The sequence below is a fragment of the Myxine glutinosa genome, chromosome 1 (assembly GCF_964187855.1).
Source record: "Myxine glutinosa chromosome 1, kmMyxGlut1.1, whole genome shotgun sequence".
Taxonomy (NCBI): domain Eukaryota; kingdom Metazoa; phylum Chordata; class Myxini; order Myxiniformes; family Myxinidae; genus Myxine; species Myxine glutinosa.
In genome coordinates, this window is record NC_136261.1 from 187,882,371 (window position 1) to 187,892,373 (window position 10,003).

The 10,003-nt window shown below is 39.3% G+C and overlaps 1 protein-coding gene across 4 annotated transcripts in view; it reads right to left on the reverse strand.

The window, feature by feature from the left end:
- Positions 1–10,003, reverse strand: part of SPTBN5 (spectrin beta, non-erythrocytic 5) — a 305,552-nt gene that overhangs the window by 257,845 nt on the left and 37,704 nt on the right. For all 4 annotated transcript variants that reach the window (XM_078781338.1, XM_078781331.1, XM_078781325.1 and 1 more), the window contains 3 exons: positions 8,043–8,194; positions 6,340–6,568; positions 1,618–2,249 (listed from right to left, as the gene is read on the reverse strand). In XM_078781338.1, coding sequence (XP_078637464.1) covers positions 1,618–2,249; positions 6,340–6,568; positions 8,043–8,194 — 1,013 coding nt within the window. The remainder of the gene's footprint in view (positions 1–1,617; positions 2,250–6,339; positions 6,569–8,042; positions 8,195–10,003) is intronic.

Here is a 10,003-nt window from a genome sequence, read left to right on the forward strand (position 1 = left end):
GCATCATGTAATTCATAACACCTCAGCATCATGTATTTCAAAACACCTCAGCATCATGTAATTCAAAACACCTCAGCACCATGTAATTCAAAACACCTCACCACCATGTAATTCATAACACCTCAGCATCATGTAATTCAAAACACCTCACCACCACATAATTCATAACCCCTCACCACCACGTAATTCAAAACAGCTCACCACCACATAATTCAAAACCCCTCAGCATCATGTAATTCAAAACACCTCAGCATCATGTAATTCAAAACACCTCAGCATCATGTAATTCAAAACACCTCAAAACCATGTAATTCAAAACACCTAAGCATCATGTAATTCAAAACACCTCAAAACCATGTAATTCAAAACACCTAAGCATCATGTAATTCAAAACACCTCAAAACCATGTAATTCAAAACACCTCAGCACCATGTAATTCAAAACACCTCAGCACCAAGTAATTAAAAACAGCTCAGCACCAAGTAATTGAAAACACCTCACCACCACGTAATTAAAAACACCTCACCACCACGTGAGGTGGTGAGGTGTTTTTAAAAACACCTCACCACCATGTAATTTAAAACACCTCACCACCATGTAATTCAAAACACCTCACCACCACATAATTCAAAACACCTCACCACCACCTAATTCAAAACACCTCACCACCACGTAATTAAAAACACCTCACCACCACGTAATTAAAAACACCTCACCACCACATAATTCAAAACACCTCACCACCATGCAATTCAAAACACCTCACCACCACGTAATTAAAAACACCTCACCACCACGTAATTCAAAACAACTCACCACCACGTAATTAAAAACACCTCACCACCACGTAGTTAAAAACACCCAACCACATAATTAAAAAGACCTCACCACCACATAATTAAAAACAACTCACCACCACGTAATTAAAAACACCCAACCACATAATTCAAAACACCTCACCACCACCTAATTCAAAACACCTCACCACCACGTAATTAAAAACACCTCACCACCACGTAATTAAACACACCTCACCACCACATAATTCAAAACAACTCACCACCACGTAATTAAAAACACCTCACCGCCACGTAGTTAAAAACACCCAACCACATAATTAAAAAGACCTCACCACCACATAATTAAAAACACCTCACCACCAAGTAATTTCAAATATATATCCTTTTTTTCCAAAAAAATTTCAAAAAAGATACCCTTAGGACATACACACGGGAGAGATAGGTGCATAACAGAAGTTTGGTACGATTTCACAAAAGTTTGAGGTAGTAGTTCAGTGCCAAGACAAGACAGGCATTGCACAGATATATATATATATATATATAATTTTTTTTTTTTTTTTTTTTTTTTTTTTACATTTCGAAAAATATCTAAAAGCATTTTGCTTTTACGTACCTTCAAGTTGCTCTTACCCACGTTTTACTACAATGGATAGATTTACTGAGAAAGAAATCTGATGATCAATCTCGAATTGCATATTAGTTTATTTGAAAACTATTATTTGAAAGGCCACTTGACTAAGATAAGTAATTTATCATTTTCGACTACAATATCGTCAAATCCAATGTAGGAAAACCTTTATTGTTTTTGTTTTTTTACCTCTTGATTACACTGGCCTTATCATGGTAACCTTTGCTGACAAGTTCCTCAGCCATGTTGATTAGCATCGCAAGCCGGTCCTGGGAGGCAGCAACGTCTGTACCCACAGCTCCAATCCTTTGAAGCGTGACCTGAGTGGCCAGCAAGGAGTCATCTTCTGCATCTTCTTTGCCCACAACGCGGCTCATCTCCTGCGAATATGCTTCACGAAGTTTTGCCTTCCGGTAAAATCTCTGCGCAAGCTTCTCAAGCATCTCCTGCTGAATCATTGCGTCGTGGAGGGCCTGTTCTCGCCGATGCTCTGCGTGCTCCATCTGGGCCCAAAGACGCTGCACGTCACGCAGAAGGTGACCCTCTGGTGGTTTATAACGACTCAGATTGTTGGCAGCAATCTGTGTGCGTAATGAGAAGAGAAGTCCCTCAATGTGTCCTTGCTCCTCGTATTTTGGAGGTTTCTCTACCGTCCTGAAGTATTTGAAGTCCGAGACCAGGCTATGCAGGTCTTTTAAAGAATTGGGAAAGTTGCGTGCATCAAGATCGGTGATCTTGTTGTTGATCCAAGCCAGCAGGTTCGACACCATGCCTTCATATTCAGACTTCATCCCCTCAGTTTCAAGTACTAAATTCAACATCTGCGCACACAGACACAAGGATTGATTTTGAGATCATGCAGACTTTTCTTTTTCATGCAAAATGTTAACACACCGAACTATCTGAAAAATAGAAATGCAACCTGAACATTGAGAATAGGTTTTCTCCGCTGTAACTACAATCTGCCACAAACGCTAAATGTAAATGCAGGAAATCCATCCCTGTGCCAACCACTCTTTACTTGTTCAATCCATTGTGTCGTCACATTACAGAAATACATTTCCCCAGAGCTGGCCAATATAATGGTCTTGTACACCTCAGGTTGAGATGCACCTTCATGATTCGTCAGCCAGTTTGACATCACACCAAATGATCTGTACTTGACGTGGGGTAAGATACTCCTGGTATGGAAAATGTGGCAACATGTCCTTTTGACCATTTTCCATTTGACAATGCCATTTTTTTTTTGGACAATACCAAAATGTTGCATTTTCACAATTTGACAATACAATATTTCATTATTTGACGATACAAACTGTCAGCCAGAGAGCCCTCTGGTCTGGAGGTAGAGGCCATCGTACATGTGACATCCCATAGCTTTATCCTCACTCACCGTGTCATTTTCCAGCCTCCGCCCTCCGGCCTATACCGATGCTTCACTTAGGGCTTTTAGTCCCTCTAGGCTTTTAATCTTTTAATTGTACACCGCTCCTTTCCTATGCCATCTCCAGGCATTGCAAAACGTCATTGCCGGGCACCGAAGGGGACAGATTCTGATGAAATGGTGGTGGTTTGTGTGTTCTGTGACCGAATTGATTGATAATTGAATTTTTTAATGATTATTATTTATTTATTTTCATTATTAATCATTTATTTATTTTCTTTCTCATTTGGCCAATATCTCAGGCACCTTTTGAGCTCGGAAGCTAATATTTGGACATGAGTGACCAAGTGATGTGGCTATCAAGGATATTTTTGATTCATTTAATCGATTAATTATTTATTGATTAATCGATTAATTATATATTGATTAATCAATTGATTATTTAATTTTTTATTAATGACTTATTTAATTAAATTTCTAAAAGATACATCTTCAGATGAAGCACGAGTGGTTTAGTTATGCTATTAGCCAATTGATTAAGAAAATATTTTGTGATAATCTTTTATTGATTTTAATGATACAATTAATCAATCAATTAGTGTACACCTCTCCCTGCCAATGCCGCCTCAATGAGCTGCACTGCGGTATTGCCGGGCGCCAGAGGCGCCCCGGCAATGCCGCGCTGTAGGATATTTAATTATTTGGCATGGGGGCGGTGTACGTTGAATGTATCTGTACTTGTTTGTTTTCTTGTTTGTTTTCTTGTTTGTTGTACACCGCTCCTTTCCTATGCCATCTCCAGGCATTGCAAATAGTCATTGACGGGCACCGAAGGGGGCTCGGCAGTGACGCACGCTGAAACAGAGTACTCAGTTTTCACTCTCGTTGTTTTCTTTCTTGTTTGTTTTCTTGTTTGTTTTCTTTCTTGCTTGTTTGTCCGGGCGATATCTCAGCCATCCTTTGAGCTAGGAAGCTGAAATTTCGGCACAATAGTGAGCAAGTCCTTTGTCAAAAACGTTATTTTTTGTTTTTTGATTAATCAATTAATTGAGGAGTTATTTCATTATTAGCGATTAATTAAGTACTTATTTAATTAATCAAATTTCCTTTCTCTTCTGACTATTAACTCAGGCACCTTTTGAGTTAGGAAGCTGATATATATTTGGACATGCCACTGACCAGGTGATTTGGCTGCAAAGGCTATTTTTGATTTATTAATTAATCAATTAATCGATTAATTATTTAATTATTCGATTAATGACTTTAATTTTTTTTTTTTTTAGTTACAGATTCTGATGAAATGGTGGTGGTTTATGTGTTCTGTGACCGAATTGATTAAGAATTTAATTTTTTAATGGTTATTATTTATTTATTTTCATTATTAATCATTTATTTATTTTATTTCTCATTTGGCCAATATCCCAGGCACCTTTTGAGCTCGGAAGCTAATATTTGGACATGAGTGACCAAGTGATGTGGCTATCAAGGATATTTTTGATTTATTGATTAATCATTTAATCGATTATTTATTGATTAATCGATTAATTATTTATTGATTAATCAATTAATTAGTTATTTTTTTATTAATGACAGTTAATTAGATTTCTAAAAGATACATCTTCGGATGAAGCACTCGTGGTTTAGTTATGCTATTAGCCAATTGATTAAGAAAATATTTTGTGATAACCTTTTATTGATTTTAATTATACAATTAATGAATCAATTAGTGTACACCTCTCCCTCCCAATGCAGCCTCTATGAGCTGCACTGCGGTATTGTCGGGCGCCGGAGGCGCCCCGGCAATGCCGCACTGAAGGATATTTAATTATTTGGCATGGGGGCGGTGTACTTTGAATGTATCTGTACTTGTCTTTTAATAATTTTAGTTATATTTAATTTAATTTTAATTTTTAATTAAAATTTTAATTTTAATTTTTAAAATAAATTTAGGCTTTTAATCCGTTATTTATTCGTTAATATTGCGTTGACAGTTCATCAGATGGGTGTGTGTGGTCAGCACGAGTGTTTGCAGAATACAGACTCCATATTGCTTTGAGAGTGAAGTACTGTCTGTATCATATAAAGGGTTTTTTTGGTCTTTTTTCACAGTGCTTTATTCTATTAATATTACTGATGCAACTGTTACCATGGTTTTCTCTCTGCTCTGATGAACTTCTGGTTTATAGTTTCCCCCTATACTATTTCGCTGTGTCCATGGCGACGTAATTTGTGACAGATATTTTTGGCATCAGGTCAAGGACACACCCCTCATGGGTTGTGCAAAGTACATTCTGCATTTGTTTTAATATTCGTTTTAGTGGAAAGTGCAAGAGAAGGGTAGATCACATCATGACATAGTCACCTACACTTCAGTACATAGTCATTGAGAAATACCTTCTGTAACGAGGGAAGGAAATAAGGAATCGACCACAATGAGTGAATGAGCTTTGCATCTAAACCAGAGCAGGTGGGGCAGGTAGATCATCACAGGTCTCGAATGAGCCAGCTGTATTTTTAATAACAATTCTGTTGTGAATTTGGAGTTCTCCTGAAGTACTGTTTTCTGAATAAATGCCATTCTCCTGAATAAATGGCAAATTTTTATTCCGAAAGGCCATGCCAGCTCCGAGTTACAGCTCGGTAATTGATACAGCTAGCTTGACTTCCTGAAGATGAGAATCCAAATCTTTAATATGGCTGCCTTCAGCTGGACTTTAATCTAGAACCTTGATCAAAATACTAGAACTCCCTACCAAACAGCATTGTTGATGATTACCACATGCACTACAGTGGTTCAAGATGACAGTCCATCACCATCTTACTATAATTCACCAAATGTTTGTCCGTCCGTCTGTGTGTCTGCCCATCCGTTCCCAGGTACCGCAAAAACGGCTGAACCAATCGCAACGAAATTTTGGGTGGGTAATCCTGGGACCTCCTGGAGAAAAATAGGCTACATTGTTTTTCCAATTTCCAATTTTTTCAATTTCCAATTTTTCCAATTTTCCAGTTTTTCCAAACACGATGGAATAATATTTACCGATATGAACAGTGATGTGGCTTTTATTGAAATTCTACAATTACTGTGTAGATTTTGATGATTTGCGTGTGATATTATTGAACAGATGTTTGTATGAATCGTATAAAATTAAAAAGCCTTCAATTTCTGATATTTTGCCTTTTCATTTGGGCCTCCCAATTGAAGCCCCGCCCGTAGGGCGGGTAGCGTTGCTAGTCTACTTAAGGCAAGTATGGATGGGCAATAAATGGCAGTTTCTCCAGTAACACCCACATCTTGCAAATCAATAATAAAAATAAATAAGCCTCTGGGATCATAGTCCAGTATCCTCACCAATAGGCTACAGCACTTTGAATGCAAAAGAATGGTTACAATGAAGACATGCTCTCATTTGTAATGGGAAGTAAAAGGAATTGGTTCAATTTGATTGCAGAAATGCTGGGCTGGGCTATTGATAGAAAAGGCCAAGACAGTGACGAGAAAATGAAGAGGTGTACAGTGTACAAACCCTGCCGACGCGCTTGGAGCCTGTCTGCTCGGCCTTCATACGAGAAAAGCAGTTGTAGTACAAAGACACATAGGTCATGATGCATTTATCGTCTGGGTTCGATACATCCACATCCTCCGGTTCCAGCAGGCAGGAAATTCCTAGGGACTTTTCTGCTACAGAAAATGCATTTTGTAGATTTGCGATGTGCTGTCGGGGCTGCAGGCGGTCATAATTGATCAAATCAGGCCTGTGGAGACAGCAGTTAGAAATTAATCATGTTCGACTCATTAACCAATATTGCACAATCACAACCTCAGGTCACTTTACAGTTACATCATCACTTGGGAACCGGATATCTGTGATGACAAAGCAATCACCAAGGGTCCTACCCCGACTGGGGTAGTGCGGTAGAAGAGTTGGGCAAGTTTGGGGGAGATTTGCCCTTCGCGATTGCCCATGACGGACATATTTTGTTAGGACCACCATATGACCTTCACCTTCAACTTTTAGGGATAGAGTGTAAATAAAGAAAACGTGTCCCCATCTACAATCTATCCAAAAAACTCAATGTCATGAAAATCGGAGGAATATTATTCAAGTTATAATGAAAAAGATATTTTTTGTCAATTTTGTTACAATCCGAAAAAATATGTCGAGGACAATAAAAAAATATCAGGTGCCCAACTTCAGTGCAGGTACACTATTGTGATGCAAGAACATGTTGGAAGGCCAAGTGGTCTTTGAGATTCCGCATTGGCAAAATTGAGCGAGATGACAGAAAACGTGTTATATTTTTTCAGACTACCATTTGACCTTGACCTTTAACCTGGAGGAGCCTGGTGTTGGCTTAGCGGTTAGGGTGCCGGCTTGGGATCCTAGGATCCTGGGTTCGAATCCCGGTCGATCGCTGAATTAACACCAAGGGGGTTGACTCAGCATGTCATCCTTCCGAGGTCGGCAAATTGAGTACCAGTTCACTGGTAATTCCCTGTGTGTCGCCAAAGGCGACTAACAGGGTTGGTGGCAGGAAGGGCATCCGGCCATAAAACATTGCTTCAAAAAGGGGACCACGGTGCCCGAAAAAGGCCAACCCCTGCTCTGCGGGGAAAAATGGCCTCGAAAGGTGGGTGGTGGTTCTTTAACCTGGAGGATATGATGTAAATTTAGTGTAAATTCACCTTGCTCTGGGCTATCTAAAGGAAGCAATTTCATTCTGATCGGACAAACATTAGTCGACGTTAGGTGAAAAAGTGTTAAAATGGCTATAATTATGTCATGACCTTAAAATTAGGTCAAGGTCAAAAACATTACGTCAACCCCACTTACTTTCTATTCACATTATTGTTGCAAATTTTTATTCCGAAAAGCCATGCCAGCTCCGAGTTACAGCTCGGCAATTGATACAGTTGGGAAATCTGGAGTGTTGGGAGTGCGGGAAATTTTTCACAAGGCTGCACCATCACTGTTCCAACCCGTCATTTTTGACGGGCTGTTTTACTAGCACAGTACTTCCATAAATTCCTACAGAAACTAGGTGACAATGCCCTTTTAAGACCATTCATTGAGAATATGCCAATTAAGAGTTCTGATGATGAAGAGGCCAACATTAAAGTAGTTTTCAGCTCAGCTTAAGCAGAATACAAACTCTCTCAAAATGGCAGGATGACCACTTTCACATACACTAAATGGGTTTTCATCACAGATGAAAAGTGAGATATTACCTGTGTGCATGGATCAGTGCGTTGAAAGCCAGGCCATCCCGCCAGCTCTCAGAGAAGTTCTTCACATCACAACCTCGGTAGCCCTGAGTCTTACGTTGGCACCAGAGTAGCAGTGCGTTCCGTGCAGAGCGCTGATCAGGAGAGATTTGCTCCTTTGGCAGAGAAGAAGATTAAATCAACATTATGATAAAGATTATTACAATTCGTGTCATAAATAAATATACGTTTCATTATGAAGAACTTCAACACAGGAGGCCATTAGGCCCATGAAGCATGTGTAATGGTTGCCAACCTATATTTGTTTGTCTGTGCTCTATCCTTTTAAAATTCTGAGCATCAAGCAAGGAAGCAGCACCTACCATTTTTAAAGTCTTTGGGATGGCATTGCCAGGGTCAGATTTGAACCACCAACCCCCTAGACTTAGAGCAGACGTTCTAACATTTGATTTTTCATTTGCAAATTTCTTTTCTGCAACTTTTCTTGTACCTTTGGAAGTTAACCTTCCATTACCTCAATGCTCATTGGGTAATTTGGGCCACGTGGTGTATTCGAGCTTTGTTACAGCAAGTGGTAAGAAGGCAATGAAACATGTTCACTAGCCCGCACACAAAGCGCAAAGCGGGTTTAAGGAATTGCTTCACTGTCTGTCTGTCAACAAGTGTTAATATATGATCGAGGAACTGCGGTACTTAATTAGGTTTACTCTCCATGAAATGGAGAGTAACCTATTATTACTGCTAGAGTTTTTCTTATTATTCTTCCGCCCTATTTTGCACCTCCGAAAACTTCATAATTAATGTTCTCAGCAGCCGCTGGTCGGATTGACAGGAAATTTTCATCAAATGATCGTCTCGGCTCCGAGAATTTTTTCATGCTAATTATGACGTCATAGGTCACGTGGTGTGGGCGCCATCTTGTAAAACAAATTCAACTTTTCCCCTCTGTATCTCCGCAACAGCTCAATGGAAAAATTTGAGGAATGGCTCATTCTAAAGAACTCTTCAATAGGAACAAAAGACATGTGTATCGAGTATATTAAAAATGCTAACGTTAAGAGGTAAGAATTCGTCAAACAAAAAATTTTCTCCCCCGAAAATGGGATTTTTTTCCCAGATGCTTAGTTAAAAAAAACTCAGAATGCAAAAATTTTCGAAGTCATACGTCACATGGTTCGGCCGTCGTCTTGTTTTCCGTGAAAAAACACAAAAAACCCTTTTTCTCCGCAATGGCTGAACGGATCGAGCCCAAACTTGGCATGCGTATTCGCATACCCATGACGAACAAAAAAGTCAGCGAGCACGACGTCATCGACACATGGTTTCAGAGTTATGATGTTTTAAAGCTCAAACTAGAAATGGAATCACCTCCATAATTTGTGGAGATATCGAGTGGAAACTTTACACAAATGTTCCTCATGGGGGGATGTTTCATCGTTACTTGAGACGTTTTGATAAGTCACATGGTTTGGCCGCAATAAATAATGGAAGTTAAATTTTAAAAAGCTTGAAACTCTTGAACCACTGCATGGATCGACTTGAATTTTTAATGCAATGTCGCTCTCATCAAGGGGAACAAGTGTGCAATTGATTGGATGTACCGTCTTGAAGCTATAAGTCTTTATTGTTGAAAGAAGAAGAAACACACCATTTTGTCCTTCCAGGCCACGTCTCCCAGTGCTATTGCCATTTTAAGTTTTAATTTCCTTTAAAAAACATTTTCTCTGCAATAATAGGGCCGATTGAGATAAAATTTTCACCATAGGAGGGACTCGGTCTGTAGAATATTTTAATGGTAATTATGACGTCGCAGGTCACGTTATTCAGCCGCCATATTGGTTTTCGTGAAAACACGAAAACCCCTTTTTCTCTGCAACGGCTGAACAGATCGAGGCCAAACTTTGCAAGCAGAATCGCATACCCATGACGAACAAAAAAGTCAGCGAGCACGACATCATCTGACA